Source organism: Pistacia vera, unplaced genomic scaffold, assembly GCF_008641045.1.
Source record: "Pistacia vera cultivar Batoury unplaced genomic scaffold, PisVer_v2 Contig117, whole genome shotgun sequence".
Classification (NCBI taxonomy): Eukaryota; Viridiplantae; Streptophyta; class Magnoliopsida; order Sapindales; family Anacardiaceae; genus Pistacia; species Pistacia vera.
This window is the reverse complement of record NW_022195215.1, coordinates 212957-235356: the sequence shown is the minus strand read 5'-3', so window position 1 is coordinate 235356 and position 22400 is coordinate 212957. Positions and strand designations below refer to the sequence as shown.

At 42.0% G+C, this 22400-nt stretch overlaps 1 protein-coding gene across 2 annotated transcripts; it reads right to left on the bottom strand.

The window, feature by feature from the left end:
* Nucleotides 1-113: 113 nt before the first annotated feature.
* On the bottom strand, nt 114-22115 carry LOC116105746 (beta-amyrin synthase-like). 2 transcript variants are annotated; one of them, XM_031392162.1, is made up of 9 exons: nt 21860-22115; nt 21602-21787; nt 21425-21514; nt 20811-21008; nt 20647-20731; nt 20326-20492; nt 20030-20218; nt 19832-19945; nt 114-226 (listed from the first exon to the last, which is right to left on the bottom strand). In XM_031392162.1, exons 1-9 carry the CDS (start codon nt 22058-22060, stop codon nt 143-145), a joined length of 1314 nt encoding a protein of 437 aa, XP_031248022.1. In that variant the 5' UTR covers nt 22061-22115; the 3' UTR covers nt 114-142. The 2 variants fall into 2 exon arrangements, with proteins under 2 accessions (XP_031248022.1, XP_031248026.1); XM_031392166.1 differs by lacking the exon at nt 114-226 and having other exon boundaries at nt 19826-19945.
* Nucleotides 22116-22400: the final 285 nt, after the last annotated feature.

Genomic DNA, 22400 nt, shown 5'->3' with positions numbered 1-22400 from the left:
CAATATCTGCAAGATTTTGTGCAACATGAAGATTATTTAACATTTCATTAAAAAAAAAAAAAAAACATTGTTTTTGTACATATATTTATAGGAGTTAATATTGAAACCTGAGATTTCTTAATGAAGTCATGTGCTTTCATCATCACTGGTCTGATTTCATCGATGAGATGGTAGCAAGTAAAGCTTGAACAGTGAATGCAGAATCCCATGTTTGACTACCAAACCTCTGCGTATAAATGAACGGTGTTAGCCTGGGAAATCAAGGGCTGACGTGGAGAGTCACGTGATGAAGCGTGACCTACTCCCGTCAGAACGGTAAGTGCACGTCAGGCCTGCCAAGCGCCATGGGCTCCCACGTGTCCATTTTCCTGCTCCAAATCGCTGAAATCAGCTTGGGAAATGGGCAATAAGACGTAAAGCCGGATTATGTCCTGACATTCACACCAACCCAAGGATTTAATGATGATTACACGCATTCAACTTGATATAAAAAGGGGAAGACCCCTTCATTAGGGGGTTCGGCCATTTTACCCTTGAACTCTCTCTCTCTCTAACTTTGTATTTACTGTTCCCAATCATTTGTAAGTCAATCCTTTTGCGACCTGACCCACCATATTAATACAAATCAGTGGACGTAGCTACCTTAGCACCCAACCACTTTAAAAGCTCTCATTGCATTTATTTCGTATTCTCTATCCATAATCACGTGTGTTTCTTGACCAATCACGTTGCGCACGTGTCGATTAGTTGGTGTTAGAATCACGCATCAACAGTTTGGCGCTAGAAGGAGGGCCCTGATTTAGTGTCTACCCTTCTCGGAGAATCCTCAACCTACTGGTCCTACAGCAACAATGGCCCGCCAATCTGAACCTGAGCAAGCTAATCAACGCACTGAGGAGTCCCCTTGACCCAAGGGGATACCCCCTCCAGGGTACTTCAGTTTCGTAAAATACTACGGGGTATTGGTGTGCTATCGTGCAGCTAGAATTAAAACTAAAAATACACGTAGTAGTGTAAGTCAGGGTCGATCCCACGAAGAGTGTCTAGCTGAATTTGCTGTTATGTGAACAAGGTTGGGGGGTTCTGTGTAAAACAGAAACTTTCTAGCAAAAACCAAAACAAAAAAAACAGTTCAATTCGAAATCAATTAATTAACGAAACTTGGTCTCCGTCAACATCCACCATCGGAATCTTACAACTGATCATTGATCGAGGATAATCAATTCACACATTGAATATTCACCGTTGGAACTAATTTCTTATCTCTCCTTAATTGTAATTATCGGAAACAGCGATCCTAATTAATCTTACCCCTAAACAACCCTAGACAAGCGCTCAAGATTTAATCTATTGGCAGCCTTAAGAATTAGAGAGATCGATGAAGCTAAACAACACAACACAAGCGGTTGTATTTAATTTAGTTGAATGTTCTTCGTAAGGTTATATTCCTGACGCGCAAATTACTACCCAATTGCTTTGCAAGTTGAGGGATCAAACAATTACGGATTTGATATCTAACTTAGCATAAATTGCAACAATTAATAAACTAGTAGGCCTCCCTAGTAATTAAACAAACAATCATAAAATTAGGCATAGAAAAACATCCAATACTCAAACACGAAAATTGAACACAAAAGAAAAATATATTAGATCTCACAGTTTATCGATTCTGAGGCTTCCGTTTACTTCGACCAAGTTATCAAAATCAGCCTCTCATGGCCATCACTGGATTATAGAGCAAAAGTTCAGAGAAGACCAGAGAGAGGCGTGGGTCCACCAAACCTCCTTGTCTCCCTTCACAAAAATCTAATTCAAGTGTTTGAATTCACTCATCTCTCCTAAAATATTCTAATATCCTAGAATCAATTATCCTAATCTGATTCTCATTAATTGAAAATACAATAAAGTCTTAAAAATAAAAATAGGAAAGTGATGTGTCCAGCTGTAACTCGTGTGCCACATGTCTTCAAATCTTCCAATATAACTGCCTCTTAGACTTGCATTACAAGCAGAATGTTCCAGCCATCGGCAGTGCAGATGTGTCAACTTCAAGCCCAATTACACCTTGATACAGCAATTATCTCTCTAAACTCAAAACATAAAAGTTGTAGATATATTTCTTAGCGTTCTACAGCATTTTGAATCATCTCAATCGGAGCTGAATGAGAGAGTTATTCCCAAATACAAACAACATCAAAACTGTCCAATTCACTTAATTGGTTCCGTTTTGCAATTAACGCTCCCTTTGCTTCCTAATCAAAATAGAATAAAAATCAGTACATTTAGGCAGCAAATAGGTATAAAAGACTAGGCATTAAGGGGGTAAATATGACATTTTGCATTCTCATCAAATTCCCCACACTTAGCTTTTGCACTTCCTCGGGCAAACATTCAAACAAACACTACACTCCAGTCAATCCGCACCCCATCATCTCAAGTTATATCAGAACATTAACATGATGCATAAGAACCAGTATTTAATCCATGCATATTCATACCTAACTTGGAAGCAGCAAAATAAAATAAGTAGAGTTAATGACATTCATCTCTCTTCATCATTTTCCAATTACTCTCAATTAGTCAATGCAAACAGAAACTAATCACACAACTTCGTGTACACCTCACCTCTCAATTTTTCTTTTACTGTTTCTCTTTACTACTACAAACTGGGTAGCAAACTAAGGATACAATTTTTTTTTCTCTTTTTTTTTTTTTTCTGTTTGAAAAAGAATGAGTGCATTTTATGCTCCATCTCATTTCATGGTTGTGTTTATGAGTGAGTGCGTTTTACGCTCCATCTCGACTCACCACATACCTTTCTTTTCTTTTTCCTATTTGCTTAAACCCAAATTTAGGACTAGCTTAAGAGAAACAATTTTTTTCTTTTTCTTTTAAGGGCTGTTATACACTCCTCAATCATGCTTCGTCACCAAGTCTACACAACTTCTCAAGACATATTATTTCAAACTACAAGATTCAAATATGATTGACTCTATTTTATGAAAGATTGCTAACATCCTAAGTCAAGGAATAGGCTCAACAACAAAGTCAAGTTACTATTTCATGCATCACTAGACGTTCAAAGACATGACTTAAAGCAAAAACCTTCCTAAAAACAAATGCGGGGGAATTTCGTTTAAGTGTACGTGGCGTTGTTATACCCGAGTTGCCAAGTACTGCTAGGCAGTTTTTAAGGCGGGTTTTGGTTTCCAGCCGATTACCCTTAAACTAGGCAGATTTTTTTTTTTTTTTTTAAACACTAAAAACAAAACCTAACAAAACCTAATCAACACTAATTAAACACAACCTAAATCAACCTAAATCCCCTCCCCCACACTTAAAACTGACATTGTCCCCAATGGAAGATGAAATGCAAAGAAAGGCAAAAATAACCAAAATTAATGCAAGAAAAGAAAACAAACTTCCCTTGGGTTGCCTCCCAACGCGCCTTTGTTTATTGTCGTTGGCTCGACTCAAGGCTTTTGTTCTTGCAATGCACTAAGTAACATTCTACCATCTCCCAGGAACACATTCTTGAGGCAACTAGGGAGAGGCTTCAAATCTGGAACGGGGCCTGCAAAACAGAAGGTAAAGGCTCTCCGTTAGAATTGGTAATGCAATACGGAACGTTACCCGACTGTTGCTACGTAACTTTGGAGAATCATTCCATGCTGCAATCGTTTCCTGCAAATCAGTACTAAAAGCTAACTCCTCATTCTCTTCCTCAAGATGCTTACTAACGGCAACTCCCATCCATCTTTTCCATCAGTTCAAAAACTTCCTGTGCTAAAGAATCAACCACATCAATAGAATAAACATGATCATCATCATCATCATCAGATATTTCACGGCATCATAATGTCAAACTTAACAATTTCACCATCAAATTCCATGGTAAGTATGCCACTATGAACATCAATCTTAGTCTTGGATGTTTTTAAGAAAGGTCTTCCTAACAAAATAGGGGTAAATTGACCTCCATTTTCCATATCAGTACATAGAAATCAGTAGGGAAAATTAAGCCATTAACTTGTACCAAAACATCCTCAACTACACCCTGGTAAGCATTAGATCCATCAGCTAATTGAATTACAACACTATTTTTATTCAAGGTCCAAGTTTCAAAGAAGCATATTGGAATATGGCATGACATTGATAGAAGCTCCTAAATCTAACATGGCCTTCTCAAACCTATGTTACCTATCGTACAAGGGATAGTAAACTACCGGATCCTTGCATTTCGCTGGAAGTTTTCGCTGGAAGTTTTCTCTGAATTACTGCAGAAACATTTTCTCCCACTCTCACCTTTTCACACCCCTTATTTTCTGTTTCCTCTCTTAAGTGTACACAATTCCTTCAAGAATTTAGCATAACGAGGTACTTGTTTAATACATCTAAAAGTGGAATATTTACCTCGCATCTACGAAAAGTCTCATACATATCTCTGTTCTGCTCATCTTTTCTGGATTCTGCTAAAGCTTGAGGAAAAGGTGGTACGGGTTTATACTCAGACAAAGGCGGAAACTTACGCTTAGGAACACTATCGTCGTTGGGAACGTTGTTGTCTACAACTACATCTTTCTCTTTTCTTTCTTCCTTCGACGATGTAGGGCTCCTTTGTTGAATCTCAGCCTCTTTACCACTTCTCAAGACAATCGCACTTACATTTTCTCTTGGATTTATCACCGTTTGAGAAGGATTCTCCCTGAACTTTGTGCCTCCAGCTTACTGATTGCGGTTGCCATCTCCCCCATTTGATTCTCTAAACTTTGAACGCTGGCTCTCGTCTCCTGTTGAAATTGCAAAGTGTTAGTAGCAAGAGACTTAACAATATCTTCTAAAGCATACCAGAATTAGCAGTTTGGTCCGTTTTTGTCTAGGGGTATGGCTGCTTATACTGCTGGTAATTTGGGGCGTTTTGAGGGTAGGGCTGACTCATTTGTTAATTCCCATAGCCAAGATTAGGGTGATCCCTCCATCCAGGGTTATATGGCTAGAATAAGGATCATACTTCCTTTGCGGTTGTCGAGGGAAACCACCTGCTGCATTCACTTGCTCAACAGGCTCCTCTTGAAGAGTTGGGCACATGTCAGTTGGATGCCCTACTACCGAACAAATCCTGCAAGCCTTCACTGTTGCATGTTCCTACAACCATTTGACAACAAGAGAAGTTAGACTCGAGATTTGTTGTTCTAGGGAAGAAATATTTACCTCATTATCACGCCTAGATGGAAGGTCAAGCCTACTGCCAAACTGTTGAGATTGGCTGCAATATTTGCAATCAAAGTTCTCGTGGCCTCGGGAGTCTTATCCACCAACGCTCCTCCACTTGCAGCATCAATCATGCTCCTATCAGTATATGTAAGGCCCTCATAGAAATATTGGTATAACTGATCACTAATCTGATGATGGGAGCAGCTTGCACACAATTTCTAAAACGCTCCCAATATCATGTAAGGACTCTCCGTTGTGCTGCCTTATACCACAAATTTCTTTCCGAATGTTTGCCGCCCTCGAGCTGGGAAGTATTCTCCAAAAATAATCTCTTCGTCTCATTCCATGTGGTTGTGTTCCGGAGGGTAGATAATGAGCCAATCCTTAGCCGCATCCTTCAAAGAAAACGGGAAGGCTCTTAATTTGATTTGCTCCTCGGTCACCCCCTAGGTTTCATACTCGTGCAAACCACATGAAGCTCCTTTAGATGCTTGTGAGGGTCTTCACCTGCAAGACCATGAAAACTGGGCAAGAGATGTATTAGTCCAGATTTCAATTCAAAAGTAGTACAGCATCTAAAACAGGAAAAGTTATGCATAAATGCTTGATTCAAATGAGGGGCAGCAAGCTCTTTCAAAGTCCGATTTCCAGCCATGACGTCTTCCTCTTCTAAATCAGAATTGCTTTCCTCAAAATCTCTCCGAACTTCCTTTCTTAACTTGCGCAGAGTGGTCTTTATTTCCGGATCGAATGTTAAATCACCAAGATAGAGACCTGGTCATAAAACAAAAAATCCCATAAAAGAAAACAAAAAAAAATAAAAATTGACCAGAACACAAAAACAGCCAAAAACCCTATCAAACAACGTTTTTTGGCCTCGAGAGGGTGGGGCTAGTGAATCCTTAACAGATTGACTAGTCCTGTGCAGAATTTCGTTTTCTTCGACAGGTACTCACACCACTCTCAATTCCACCAAAATTCCTGCTGTGAACAGTACTGCCAAAATATATTTTTTTCTAGAAAATAAAAATAAAAACAAAACAAGAAAAATCACAACCAATACAAAACAAAAAATCAACTAGAATCAGTCCCCGGCAACGGCGCCAAAATCTGGTGTGCTGTCGTAGGCACCCGAATTAAACCTAAAAATACACGTAGTATTGTAAGTCAAGGTTGATCCCACGAAGAGTGTCTAGCTGAATTTGCTGTTATGTGAACAAGGTTGGGGGGTTCTGTGTAAAACAGGAAACGTTCTTAGCAAACCAAAAACAAAAAAAACGTTCATTCGAAATCAATTAATATAACGAAACTGGTCTCCGTCAACATCCACCATCGGAATCTTACAACTGATCATTGATGCGAGGATATCAATTCACCCATTGAATATTCACCGTTGGAACTAATTTCTTATCTCTCCTTAATTGTAATTAATCAGGAAACAAGCGATCCTATTAATCTTACCCCAAACAACCCTAGACAAGCGCCAAGATTTAATCTAGTGGCAGCCTTAAGAATTAGAGAGATCGATGAAGCTAAACACACAAACACAAGCGTGTTGTATTTAATTTAGTTGAATGTTCTTCGTAGTGATTAAATTCCTGACGCCGCAAATTACTAACCCTAATTGCTTTGCAAGTTGGGATCAAACAATTACGGATTTGATATCTAACTTAGCAGTAAATTGCAACAATTAATAAACTAGTAGGCCTCCTAGTAATTAAACGAAACAATCATAAAATTAGGCATAGAAAAACATCCAATACTCAAACACGAAAATTGAACACAAAGAAAATATATTAGATCTCACAGTTTATCGATTCTGAGGCTTCCGTTTACTTCGACCAAGTTATCAAATCAGCCTCTCATGGCCATCACTGGATTATAGAGCAAAAGTTCAGAGAAGACCAGAGAGAGGCGTGGGTCCACCAAAACCTCCTCTGATCTCCCTTCACAAAATCTAATTCAAGTGTTTGAATTCAACTCAATCTCCTAAAATATTCTATATCCTAGATCAATTATCCTAATCTGATTCTCATTATTGAAAATACAATAAAGTCTTAAAATAAATAGAAAAGTGGTGTCCAGCTGTAACTCGTGTGCCACATGTCTTCAAATCTTCCAATAATAAACTGCCTCTTAGACTTGCATTACAAGGCAGAATGTTCCAGAACATCGGCAGTGCAGATGTGTCACTTCAAGCCCAATTACAACCTTGATACAGCAATTATCTGTAATACCCAAGATATCAAAGGTATGTTCCTAACTCAATTAGTCCTTTAATGTTAATTTTATGTTAAAAAGCATAAAATCTAATTAAGGGCAAAATAGTCAATTCATTTGGAACGGTATGAATCAATTATCATAGAGAGGCTTAGGGGTAAAATGGTTATTTTGCCTATGGATAGCATTGAAAAAAAGTCAAGGATGAGTAGGCTTCATTGCATTTAATGGCATTAATAAGTAATAATTATGTCTAGTGTGAAATGACCAAAATGCCCTTATATGAAGAATAAGGACTTATGAGTTATACATTAATAATTGGGCCATTGCATAATTTTGGAAAATAAATGAAATTTTTTCCTATAAATGAGATGAAATTCGTTCAAGCCAAAGGAGAGAGCCTTTCTTCAACATTTCTTCCATTTTCTCTCAAATCTTCCATGAAACAAGCTTTCTTTCTCTAGGTTTTCAGAGTTTTGCATAATTTTTCAAGAAGAACAAGATAGGAGCCTTGGATCTTCAATTAGAAGGGTTTAAGGTAAGGAAGAACCTCCCATGACTTTAGGGTTTATGCTAGGGTTTGTAGATTTTTATGAAACCTTAATTAAAGCTTTAAGGCATAGAATTAGTTGATGGCAAGTGTATTTGAACTTATTTATTCTCTTATTGCCTTGAATTCATTATACATGAAGTTATGGCTATTTATGTTTTATGAGTTGTTATGTTTGATTGAAGAAAATGAAGTGTAGATGCTGATTGGTGGCAAAACTTGTAGTATGGAGGCCACATGGTGTTGAATGGTTGCTATTAGAAGTGTTGATGTGTTGTTTGCATTCTTACAATGTTATAGCAATAATGGTGTTATGGGAATGAGATTTTACACTTCCTTTAAGATGTTAAAGCCTATTAGGGGAGGTTTATTTGACCCATAAGTTAACCTATTGGTTAATGTTAATAGGAATTGTTGTGGCATAGTAAATATGAAAATTCGGATTTAGTGGGCTTAGGGTTTTGTTAACCCTGCTCAGTATTTTGACCATAACTTGAGTTATAAAAATCGAAATGAGATGATTCTTGAAGAATTAAAAGCTAAGACACAGACCTATAACTTTTATGTATATGCCAAGAGCCAATTCGTTTGAGAAAAGGATGGAAAATGGCCTGAAGCATAAACTGGTTATTAAAGTTTAAGATTTACATAATCAATTCTTATGATTATGAATTGATTATTAATGTATTCTTGTAGTATGCCTTGTACTTGTTTACCCATCAGTTAGATGATATTTGAAAGATATACATGGTCATGATGTTAATACATGATTAATGTTATGAAATGGCATGAAGTTGCAATGTAATACATGTTTTAAGATGATGTATGTGAGCAAGAGGTAATGTAAATGGATTGATAATCCATAGATGAATTAAAAGTATTAAGCTCACCAAATATGTATTTACATGCCATAAGATTTAGAGATGCAAATAGACATGATAGAGATGCATATAGACATGATGGAAAACACGTAAGCATATCCTCGTATACTTTTGAGGAAAGATGAATATATGCTTTAGATGCTAAATAACGTGTAAGCATGCCTCTCGATGATATGACTCTAGATGAATTTGAGGCTAGATGAATATATGCTTTAGATGCTATTTAACGCGTTAGCATATCCTCGTATTCTGATTGAGGAATGATGAACATATGCTTTAGATGCTAAATAACGCGTAAGCATGCCTCCCGATGATATGAGCTCTAGATGAATTTGAGGCTAGATGAGAGAAAAGATAAATAAATGCTTTGATGTTAAATAACACATAAGCACGCTTCCAATGATGAACTCTAGATGAACTTGAGGCAAGATGTATGAAGTGCTTAGATGCTAAGAAAAGTCCGATCGGCTAGCGTTATGTTCATATGCATTTAGTTGCATTACAGGAGTTATGATGTTATTTACATCATGAGATGATTTTACTCATGTTAGATGATTTTAGATGTTATGTCATGATATGTGATGTGTGTGTACTATGTTTACATACTCATTTATATGTGTCACATTGATGTTTATATAGCCATGGATAAAATGATGAAAGCATAAGAATTAGTAAGAAAGGGAAGCACACCTAGATGTAAAAGGTAGTGGTGTGTTAACAATAGTTTAAATAAAGATCAAATAGTATATTTAGAATGAAACAGATCATTCCTTACTGAGCGATTAGCGCTCACCCTTTCATTGTTGATTGCTTTGCAGGTAGACTAGAAGCAGGGATGCTAGAGACAGCAGGACTACACGTGAGGGGAAATGATTTATTGTCATCTAGATGTTTTTATCTTGATATAAATAATGTAAATGATAAATATTTGTGAATTACCTCTGGAAGCTTCCCCCCTTAAATTGTTTTGATTGTGTAATTTCTTAAAGTTTGTAAATTATAAGTTTGGATCCTGCGTGACATTTTATATGCATGTTTTGGATATTATTATTATTATCCTTATACAGATTTTTTCTAAATACAACTCGTTCTCCAGACATGTATCCTCGGGATTCTCTTTGAGGGATATTCAGAGGATACCTGACTCGAGGGGGGTTTTACATTATCTCTCCAAACTCAAAACATAAAAGTTGTAGATATATTTCTTAGCGTTCTACAGCATCTTGAATCATCTCAATCAGAGCTCAGATGAGAGATTTATGCCCAAAATACGAAACAACGTCAAAACTATCCAAATTCACTTAATTAGTTCCGTTTTGCAATTAAAGCTCCCATTTGCTTCCTAAGTCAAAATAGAATAAAAATCAGTACATTTTAGGCAGCAAATAGGTATAAAACACTAGGCATTAAGGGGGGTAAATATGACATTTTGCATTCTCATCAGATATCCTGGCAGCTTCGCAACTCGACCCCGCCATCAGAAGCGACCTGGAGAGGTTCGACAATACTCTCCAGACGGTCAACCAGAGGCTGGACCGTTTGGACCAAGGCATGTCATCTACAACAGCTGGGGCGGTGCAACCGCCAAAGACGCCTGTAGGTCTCGCGAAAGCGCGGGAAAGGGAAATAGCCTATGCCGCGAGCACTGTAGCGCGTAGATGTAAGGGTAAGCAAGTGGCAAAAGGTAAGCCTACGGGCTCCCAAGGACCAGCGAACACAAATCGTGCCCCGAGCAGGGTGCCAGCAAAGCTGAGACTCGGCGAAAAAGTGAATCCCGAGCTGTCCCATGCCACGTTGCGGGCGAACCCAAGCAAAAATGCCGGGCGCAATGATTCCTGTCACCGCCAGCAGAACGATCCCAATCGTTATCATGCGGGTGGCCCCCACACCTCCCGAGGTGGTTCGTACCACCGCGAGGGTCATGAAAACGCCCCGCGTAATCCATCGCCTTCACACGTCTCTAGCCAGCTTGTGTCGAGTGCGACTGAAAATGTCGGCCGAGGCGAAGAGGAATCCGACCTCTGGACTTTCCTGAACCGTAATCGCGAAGGCCGGACTCGCATGGGTGAAAGCAACCCCCAATTGGCTCCATTACCACAAATTGAGGAGCTACAGCAAGCTCTGGATAGGTTAAGGAAGCAGCAAAACGAACAGGGCCAGGTCGCCTCTACATCCCTTTTCTCTCCCGAAGTGCTAGCTGCTCCACTCCCACTAGGGTTCAGAATGCCCGACATGCGACCGTTTGATGGGAACCATGACCCACAGGATCATTTGTATGAGTTCAACGACCTCATGGAACTCCACCAGGTTTCAGACCTTGCAAAATGTCGTTGTTTGGCCGTGATGCTCACTTCTCACTTCTCACGCCAAGCAGTGGTTAAGGTCGCTCCCAGCGGGATCGATCAGTTCGTGGCCTCAGATGAGCACGACGTTCCTATGGCATTTCCAAGCAAATTGGAAGTTTTCGATGTCTTTGAGCTACCTCAGCAACATAAGGCAAGAAAGAGACGAATCCCTGCAATCTTACATCGACTGTTTCCACAGGGAACTCGACAAGGTGGCTCACGCTCCAGAAGAGTCCATCCGAACACTTATAATTGCTGGAGTTCGCCCGCAAACCAACCTGTGGAAAGAACTGCAGGCTGAGACGATGTTTCCCTCACCAGATTTTACAATCTTGCAGAAAAATATCTCCAAATAGAGAATTCATTGGCGGCACTCCGCTGTCGTAATCACGGCACTTCGAGCAGTATGTCTGGTCAGGGAGAAAATAAGAGAGTTGATCGCAAAGGAGACATTGATGATCAGCGAAAAGGGAAGAAACCCTGTTACGAGCACAAAAAGTCCTATGCTCCTGTTCCTCGTCGCGACCGGGACAGAGCTCAATACACTCCACTGAACGTGTCCATATCTGCAATCCTTGACAAATCCGAGGAGGCCAGCCTGCTCGGTGAGCCGGAACCAATGAAAACTCCTGCTACGGCCAGAAACAGCAAAAAATACTACCGTTACCATCGGGATAACGGGCATCACACTGATGAATGCCGAGCCCTAAAGCAGGCAATCGAAGAGCTCATTAAAAAAGGGCACTTCAAGGAGTATATTGATGACTCTCCAAAAGAGAGCCAAGGGGAGCAAAAGAAAAAGCCCCGTGATCGCAGCAGATACAGTAGCGCTAATATAATCTTTGAAGGCCCGCACCTCGCAGGAAACACACGAGGAGCGCAAGAAAGGTACGCTTGCGAAGCATATCACGACCCGATCAGAGTAATGAACACTTCGCAGCGACCACAAAAGGCTCGAAAGGAGGAGCTGATCACCTTCTGCGAAAAGGAAGCAGCTCGCTTGCACCATCCTCACGAGGACGCCCTGGTGATCACGCCCCTGATAGGGTGCCATAATGTTTGCAAAATGCTTGTGGACAACAGAAGCGCTGTGAACATCCTGTTCAAGACCGCTTTCGATAGAATGAACCCAAACGAGGCTGACCTGAAGCCCGCCTCGATAACTCTTTACGGTTTTATAGGGGACCACCTGATCCCCAAAGGAACGATCCAGCTACCAGTCACACTTGGCGACTACGACGAGGTGACTAGGGTTGTCGAATTTTTGGTCGTGGACTGCCCATCGGCCTTTAATGGAATCTTGGGGTGACCTCTGTTGAGAAGCTTCAAGGCAGTCACTTCCATATATCACCTCAAGATGAAGTTCCCCACTCCAACGGGGATCGAGGAAGTGAGCGGATCGTAAAGCGCATCTCGCGAATGCTACGTAAAAGCGGTGCAGATGGTAGATAAAGGAAAGGGCATTTCGCAATGTGTGCCTCGCCAGGCTATGGCGATCAGTCGGATCGAGCCACAGCCTGGTCCAGCGGAGGATAACATAGATCCGCGGATCCAAGAAATCCCTTCTAGCGGCCCAGTTGAGGATCTGTCCGAAGTTTCGGTTGATCCAGAAGAGCCGAGCCGAGTGTTAAGGATTGGAAGCTGTCTCAACCCTCAGCTCGCCTCCGAGCTGATAAGCTTCTTAAGGGAAAACATTGACATGTTTGCCTTGTTGCATGCAGATATGGTCGGGATCAGCCTGGACATTATTTGCCATTCGTTAAACATCAGCAGTGAAGCCAAACCGGTTTGCCAAAAAAGATGAACGATGGATCCGGAGCGGTACGCCGCACTAAAATCAGAAGTGGAAAACCTCCTCTGAAATGGATCCATTCGAGAGGCGCTATACCCGACCTAGGTTGCCAACCCGGTCCTGGTAAAGAAGCCAAACGGCAAGTGGCGGACCTGCGTTGATTTCAGCGACCTCAACAAGGCTTGCTCGAAAGACAGCTTCCCTCTGCCGAGGATCGACCAGCTCGTTGATGCCACCTCAGGGCACGAGCTGTTAAGCTTCATGGATGCATACTCGGGATACAATCAAATCCTGATGTATGGGCCAGATGAGGAGCATACATCCTTCATTACGGACCGGGGGCTATACTGTTACAAAGTTATGCCTTTCGGCCTCAAGAATACTGGTGCGACCTATCAGAGGTTGGTCAACCGAATGTTCTCCGACCAGATCGAGAAGACAATGGAGGTCTATGTGGACGAAATGCTAGTCAAATCCCAGGTCACCTCAGAACACATTGCACATCTCGCTGAGATGTTTGACATCCTCCGATTGTACAGAATAGAGCTAAACCCTCTCAAGCGTTTGTTCGGGGTATCGTCAGGAAAGTTCCTAGGGTACACGGTTAATCAGCAGGGCATAGAAATAAACCCCGAGAAGATTCAAGCTCTGCTCAATATGGAGAGCCCGACCAATAAAAAGCAGGTCATGAGTCTAAATGGGCGGAAAGCGATACTTAGTCTCTTCATATCGAGATTAACAGACTGTTGCTTACCATTTTTCAATGTTTTGAAGGCCAACAAGAAATTCGAATGGACTCCCGAATGCGAACAGGCATTCCAGAGTATAAAAGAACGCATAGGGAAGCCACCTCTCCTCTCTAGGCCTCTTCCACAGGAAATCCTGCTCATCTACTTGTCCGTCTCTTAGTTCACGGTCAGTGCAGCTTTAGTGTGGGAAGAGGAAAAGGCGCAGTGGCCAGTGTATTATGCAAGCAAGCGTCTATCAGATGCCGAGATGCGGTATCCGAAAATGGAGCAACTAGCCTTTGCTCTGCTGATCGCGTCCAGAAAGCTGCGACCTTACTTCCATGCCCATACAATCAACGTAATGACTAATTACCCCCTCAAGCAGGTCCTCCAGAAACCAGAAGCCTCGGGTAAACTGCTCAAATGGGCCATGGAATTGAGCCAGTTCGACCTGAAGTACAAGCCCAGATCGACCATTAAAGGGCAAGCTGTTGCAGACTTCATCTCAGAATTTTCCTATCTCCCAAGCGAGCAACAGCCTAGCGAAGTCGTGCAAGAAAGTATTCAGAACCTGTCGACCTGGAACCTCTACGTCGATGGGTCATCGAACAGGAAAAGAGCCGGTGCAGGTCTTCTCCTTGTAAGCCCCGAAGGTGCTCGAATTCATGGTATTTCTCCGATTCGGGTTTAAGGCGACCAACAATGAGGCAGAGTATGAAGCCCTACTCGTCGGGTTGCGACTTGCCAAAGAAATGGGTGCAACCGCGATCAGCATTTACAGCGACTCCATGCTGGTCGTCAACCAAATTTTAGGGGAATACCAAGTCAAAGAAGAGAACATGGTCCGCTACCTGAAAGAAGCTAAGACCGCTTTTGAGTCGTTTAAGCACTTTGAAATCACTCAGATCCCCAGAGATAGCAATTCTATAGCGGACGCCTTAGTAAAGATAACCTCATCATTGGACTCAAAGGCTCCAGACAACATTCCTGTTCGTTTCATGGATGCTCCAACTATCAGCTCAACCGAACAAGCCATAAATGTGACTCAACCGGATTCCTGGATGACTCCTATTTTCCAATACCTCAAGGATGGGACCTTGCCAGACGACAAGGTCGAGGCAAGGGTCGTGCGAGCAAGATCTACTTGTTACACACTCATCGAGGACCAGCTGTACAGGAGAGGATTCAGTGCCCCTCTCCTCCGACGTGTAACCAGTGAAGAAGCTGACTACATCATAAGGGAAATTCACGAAGGAATCTGCGGTAATCACACAGCTGCTCGATCTCTTGCGAACAAGGTTGTTCATTAGGGATATTATTGGCCCCGGATCCAAGAAGATACGCACAATTTTATCAAGAAATGTGACAAGTGCCAGCGGTTCGCGAACATTCCGCGAGCCCCCTAGCACGAGCTGATAACGATGTCTAGCCCCTGGCCATTTTCCATGTGGGGGATCGACCTTATCGGTCCCATGCCAGTCAAAAAAGGAGGGGTCAAGTATGACGTGGTCGCGGTAGATTATTTCACAAAATGGGTGGAAGCTGAACCGCTGGCCGCGATCACGATCAGAAAGCTGAAAGACTTCGTTTTCAAGAACATAGTGTGCCGCTACGGAATTCCTCACACCCTTATCTCGGATAATGGAAAGCAATTCGATAACGAGGAGTTCAAGCAGTTCTATGACAAGCTGGGCATCCATAAAAAATTCGCCTCAGTCGCCAGACCGCAAGCAAATGGCCAAGTTGAAGCTGTCAACAAGACCATCAAGCACACTCTAAAGGCCAAACTTGGGGCAGCTAAAGGAAATTGGGCTGATGATCTCCCCGAAGTCTTATGGGCGTACAGGACAACTCCAAGAACTTCCACATCAGAAACCCCTTTTTCGCTAGCCTATGGCTGCGAAGTAATGATTCCTGTAGAGGTGGGAACTGGTTCTCTTTGGAGAGACTTGTACGACGAGGTTGAAAACGAAGCACTTATGAGGGCAAGTTTGGATCTCGTTGAAGAGCACCGTAGCAAGGCTTCGCTAAGGATAGCAGCCTAGCAGCAGCGGGCAAAGAGGTTTTTCGATTCAAAGGTCAAGCGAAGAAACTTCCAGGTCGGGGACCTTGTGCTAAAGGAAGTTCTCCTTGGGACCAGAGAGCCAAGTGCAGGGGTACTAGGACCTAACTGGGAAGGACCGTACCAGGTCTACAAGGTGATCAGATCGGGGACTTACCATCTCAAAAGATTGAACGGTTCCAAAGTACCCCGAGCTTGGAATGCCGAGCACCTCCGGCCATACTATCAGTAATCTCGAACTCAGCTCTCAAATTAGTTTTTGTTAGTTTCCTCTTTGAAAAGTATTATTTTGTTCACTGGAAACAGTTCGCATGTATTCTGTTCGCGTGTAAGAATTCGTATGTAATATTGCCATGTAAAACTGAATTGTAAACTGTACTTATGTATGAAAAAGCGAACAGCAATTGAAAGCAAAACGTATTTTCATTTATGTACAAACAAAAATTAAGACCCAATCTCAATGGAGTCAGACTCGTTACATTATGGCTGGTCGGGGGGATCCTAAGAAGCAGGACCAGAACCCTTTGCCTGGTCAGATCGTCGGGTGGCCGCTACTGCTTGATCATCTTCCTCCGTCAGAATTCGCAAGGTCTCTTGCCACCCCTCCGGGAGGTCGAAAATGTCCAGATCTGGGTTCTTTGATCGCAGGGAATAAATAGACCCGATCTCCCAGTCGACGGCCTTATCCTTAACCTCCTCTGACTGGATCCGCATTTCTTCAGTCAATGAAGCGATTTTTTCCCGACTCTCCTAGAGTTCGGCCTCAAGAGCTTGCCTCTCCTTTTCGGAGGCCTCTCTTTCTTGTTCAGCTAGCTGAGCCCATATGGAGGTCGTCTGGATCTCCTGGTCCTTCTCTTCGACCTTCTTAGAGAGCCTAACGGTTGTCCTTTGAAGCTCCTTTACTTCCTCCGCACGTCGTTTAAGCTCCGCCTTTTGGAAGTCCACTGTTCGCAAAGCAGCATCCTTTTGGTTCAGGTACCTGTTTGCCGCTTCGAATGCTTGCGTTGTTTCCGCTTCGACGGACTCCAGGCTCTGCTTGAGCTTCGCGACCTCATCCTTTAGGTCGCTTGCCCCCTTCGCGGCCCCCAGTCAAGTCTTCTCCATAGACATCCTCATCGCAAGCAAAGCCTGCGAGCAAGAAATGAATTAGAAATGAATTAGAATGAAGCTTTAAGAGCAGTTCGTTTACCTTGCTTAGATGCTGGAACGACGTGGTCATCAGGTCGTCGCCCGTATCAGCGAACTCATCATATGACTCCGATAGCCCATACTCGAGCAGAGAATAGACTATCAGTTACAGGTATTCGGGCAGGCTCCCCAATGAGTCCAGCACTGGTGCGTCCTTCGCCTTGTCGACAGCGATCACCTCGTTCACAGGTTCTTTGCCCAACCTCCTTGAGTCCTATCGCGACCTCAAGGGTTCTTCCTCAGATTCGGTCTCTGACTCGTCGACCTGAATCTGCTTCCTTTTCTTCGACCTCTGGGCCGGAGCCTTCCGCCTTGGGCGAGCAGGTGGTGCCTGAGCGACCTGTTCTATCGTGGTCACTTCTTGCACAGGATGGGGCTGGGAAGGTGCGGCTGATCGCATCGGTTGTGCAGGAATGGGACGAGCAACTTCGACCGCTCTCTCTCTCCTCGATCGAGGGAAGACGAACGGTGCTCGGCGAGGCTGCTCGGACTCCTTCAGAGGCATAATTGCTACATACAAGTACATTAGTAAACAAAATTATTCTGCGACCAGAAGGGAATCAGTGTAACTTACCTTCTAGGGGCTCTAAAGACACGTTGTTACTGATAAAATCGTACTTCCGCAAGTTCGCGGTTGTCATGAGCTTCCTCGCGTCCCGGCTTTCCTCGAGAAGGACTCCAAAAGACACGAGCCTGTTCGGGTCGTCAAGCAGGTCTTGGCTGGTTGTTCTATTAACTGCAAAAGAAGGAAGGTCGTTATGATAAAGCATGCGAACAGACAATGAACCTAGCGAAGAAGAACCTACTTGGTTTCTAAAAGCGGCAGTAGCCGTCATAGCAGAAAAAGAAGAATTTTGTCTCGTAGGCCCCCGCCTTGCTGGGATAGCTATGTATCCCATCGGCGATGGTAGGTTGCCGAGACAAGTAATACGAATCCTTGTCCCTACTCTTTTTAAGATAGTAGGCGATATCGAGTTCCACCTCCGTTGGCTCGCCCAAGCCACTCTCGCAGCACGCGATGTACATCGCGACGGCGATGACATACGCGTTTGGCGTCAACTGCATCAGTGCGATCCCGAAGTGATCCAGGACCGACCTGATGAAAGGATGGAAGGGAATCATCCCTCCACCCTTGAAGATCTCTTCGGAGATCGCAGCAAGGCCATCGGAAGGATGCTGTGACGACCGGGTGTTGTTGAGGAACACCTCTGCGCGGACGTCGAACTGCTTTTTTATCCTATCGAACTCTTCTCGGGTGAGAACCGAGAAGACATCAAGGGATGCGTCCACGGGAACGTCCCACAAAGATGAACTGGTTCCTTCCTCGGGTCTGGACGTTGACGGTTCCATTCCAGAGTCTGCAACACCGATAGACAAGGTCATTTTAGCCATCGCATGTTGTCCCGCGCGGCAGCAGGGGACAAATTCCTTAAACCCTAACAGTAACTCGAGCCGCCACCCACGACTCAAATCCGACTACGGTGTCGCGTCTCTGGTGAAACACCGGGAGACCCAACGCCATTACCCACCAACCAAACAAAAAAAAAGAGAGAAGGAAAAGGACCTTACCTTCTGAAGCGCGTGACCGAGGACGGATCTTGTTTTGGACGCCGGAGGGATGCCAATCGGAAAAGAAGAGCTTCCGGTTTGCAAAGATTTTTCGCTAGAGGTAAAAGGGATTCTGGTGGCATCATCTGAAAGGTTTTAATATGGACTACGAATCAACGGTTACCACCTCTCGGAACCGAAACAACAGCCTTCTCTCTCTCTCCGCAATAAATGCGCCCCACGTCGCATTCAATGCTGTGATGAGGGTCATCATTTCAAATATGTCGTGCAATTAATGCTGTCAAAACAACGTCGGGTCAGCACACAACGCATTTAATGCGCCTGCCAAACGCTTTAACACATGCAGAGCGCCTGACAGCACAGAAACAAGTTCATTGAATTTCCAACCCAAGGCGCGGTGAGGAACGCCCGATGAATCCAGGTCGCTAGGATGATGATTGTCACGTTGTTTAGGCAAAGAATTGTGCGAGGTCGTGTTCGCCAAAGGCCCTGTCCCGAGCTTCTCCCATTCAGGTCGAAATTACCAGAACCTCCAATCGCAGCATGACTTAGTTTCCAAGGTTCGATCCTCAAACCTTAAAAACTAGGGGACTTCTGTTATGCCTGGGAAATCAAGGGCTGACGTGGAGAGTCACGTGATGAAGCGTGACCTGCTCCCGTCAGAATGGTAAGCGCACGTCAGGCCTGCCAAGCGCCGTGGAGCTCCCACGTGTCCATTTCCCTGCTCCAAATCGCATGAAATCAGCTTGGGAAATGGGCAATGAGACATAAAGCCGGATTATGTCCTGACATTCACACCAACCCAAGGATTTAATGATGATTACACGCATTCAACTTGATATAAAAAGGGGAAGACCCCTTCATTAGGGGGATTTGGCCATTTTACCCTTGAACTCTCTCTCTCTCTAACTTTGTATTTACTTTTCCCAATCATTTATAAGTCAGTCCGCTTTTGCGACCTGACCCACCATATTAATACAAATCAGTGGACGTAGGACTTGCTACCTTAGCATCCGAACCACTTTATAAGCTCTCATTGCATTCATTTCGTATTCTCTATCCATAATCACGTGTGTTTCTTGACCAATCAACGTTGCGCACGTGTCGATTAGTTGGTGTTAGAATCACGCATCAACAAATTGAAACTTTAAGAATTGGGAAAATACTGTGATATCTTTACAACTTCTACTGAAAATGCTTTTGATTCAGCAAGAAAAAAAATGAAGAAAATAAGCTTTTGTTTTGCATTAATTAACAAAGACAGAGATTGAAGCTTTTATACTGTAATATTTAGTCCGTCTTCGGAAATCCAGAAGTAATCTTGGATCCTTGCTAGGTGCTTCTTAAAATGTTCTCCATTAGGATCTTCAACCCAACAAGCAAGCATAAATAGCGCCTGTTCACATTATGTAACGCATCAGTCTCAGAAAAAGCATAAATATTTTAGGCGCCTAAACTTCAAAACTTTGCAATGCCATACCTTTTCAACACAACCAATGGTAATGTATCGACTGGCCTCATCTTCATAGTGAATGTGGTTCATGGTTATTTGGAGAGTCTTTTCTCTAAACTTTTTAAAGGGCCAACTGGTTAAAATAGGCTCCGCAGTTGTGTGAAGAACATCCCATAGCACAGTTTGTATCAAAGTACGGGGATAGTAGACATCCTCCTACGAAAACAATGTTAAATTTATTATCATTTTTCCTCTTTTCAATTATAATAGAATTCTAAGGAACATACATAAAATAATAATAATAAATAATAAATAAAAAATACCTTTGCACATAAATGCCGCATTTTGCTCCAATTTATGTTATTGAAAGGCTCATTGTAGAGTTCTTCTCTCAATTGTAAAATGAGAGGTGTGATTGGACCAACAAATCTTTTCCCATATAAATATGACATTGGCATATAAGTAAGCCGACAATGACTAAGCAATTTTGCTGAAATATTCAAAATTAAAAATAAATAAATCTGTGAAGAGTTAGAGAGTAATTAATAATAATGTTCATGTTTTTCTTTTTCTTTTTTTAATCAGAATGAATTGATGTGTGAATATAAAAAAAGTCAACTAAATAAATGAATTATTTTTCAAACCTGGATGGATGGGAAGAAAAGAAGGAAATGACCAAAATTCTGGGGGCATAGGGTTGCATCCAGACCATTCATACACACCGAGTATCTGCGAAAAGAATTTTGATTAATTATTTGAAGATAAAAATATATAGATTAATCTTATCAGCAACTTAATAGAATCATACAGCAAGCCAAGTCTTTCCCCAAGATGAAATTGATGTTGCACTGCCATGATCGAGAATCCATTTTCTTGCTCTTGCACAAGCATTATCTTCACCACCATCAGGTCCTTCCCCAAGTAAACGCATGCAAATGTAGTTGAAAACAGTACAAAACATTGTGCTGTGACTCTCAATGTGTAATCCCCATCCACCATCTTCATTCTGTCACATGCACAATTAATTTTACTTTATAAATTAAATTAATTAATATTTTATATCTGTTCCATAAAAAATACAAATCCGGGGGACCATATAAAGAGATTTTTTGTTGTTGTTACTTTAATGGATTTTTTTAGTTTACTCGAAGTAGATATTTTCTAGATTTGTAATATATATTGTGGATGTAATTTTTATAAAATATGTAAGGTCTCTAATTTTACAGACTAAATTATTTTTTTATCCTTCTCAAATTGTAAAATTCTTCATAATAATAATATATGTTTAGATTTTGCAATATCTAACATTTAATTTGTAATTGAGAATGAATTTTATTAATTAGGTTTTAATTTTAATTCATTATTTAAAAAACAATTAGAGAAATGATAAAGGATATATTCACGAATAAAATTAATATGTACCTGATGACAGTATATATAACGAAGCATCTCTCTGCAGTGTTCAGGAGATAATATAACATTGAGATATCCTGTAATGTATAGACACATAACCTGCATAAACAGTAAAATAAAGGTACTGTTAGCAGAAATACTGTTAGTGCATTAATTCATGCAGTAGGGAGAGCAAAGAGCAATTACAAATGGAGTATGGTAAAACAATGGGCCCGTATTGACAGCAGGCCAGTGGCCATCACTAGCTTGCAGAGCTGTTAACAATCTGACTGCCCTCATCAATGCGGCTGTAGCAATTTCATAAGTGATCTCTTCTCCATCTTCAACCTTCACTTGAGGAATCGTCTGTTTGAATTTCTTTTCTCTAAGAAACTGCAATACATCAAATGTATTAAAACAAAATAAAAGTTGAGCAAAATTTTTTATTTATAAATAAAGATGTACCTGGAATTGCCAAAGGAGATCTGAACAAGGCTTGGTTTTAAAACGATTCTTGTGGAAATTTTTGCGAGCTTCTTCAACCTCACTTCTCTCCTCAGAAGAGCCTGCTTCAGGATCAAACTCCCATGTCTGCCTTCCGGCAAAGTTGTTTGTGCTGAATATGTATGGATCTTTCCCGCCTTCTGAAACCTTTAGCCTCCACATTCTTATAGAAAGGTGTACGTAAAGATAACTTTTGAAACGAAGAGTAGTCTTTTGATGCTTAGAAGTTTGTTTGCTATATAAAGAGGCTTTTTTTTTGAAACGAAGAGTAGTCTTTTGATGCTTAAAAGTTTGTTTGCTATATAAAGCGGCTTCGAAATGGGCCATGGGGTGTGAAGACAATTAGATAGGGGCTAAAATCACTTCGCAAAAGAACGGGGGATAAATAATATTCTCTAATCCTAATTGGATAGGCCCATTTCCAAGTCCAAGTGAAATCCTAAGTGGACTGGCCCACTCCGCAAGAGGGTAAGCTTTCTATGTGGTTAGGACGTATCAACAC

What these genes read in the sequence shown, in the direction of transcription:
- LOC116105746 (XM_031392162.1), bottom strand. Translation starts at nt 22,060, where the DNA reads ATGTGGAGGCTAAAGGTTTCAGAAGGCGGGAAAGATCCATACATATTC. An exon ending in GGGGAAAGACTTGGCTTGCT is followed by an intron (nt 20,732 to 20,810) that starts GTATGATTCTAT and finishes TTCTTTTCGCAG; the next exon opens with ATACTCGGTGTGTATGAATG. An exon ending in AAGACGGACTAAATATTACA is followed by an intron (nt 227 to 19,831) that starts GTATAAAAGCTT and finishes ATTTATACGCAG; the next exon opens with AGGTTTGGTAGTCAAACATG.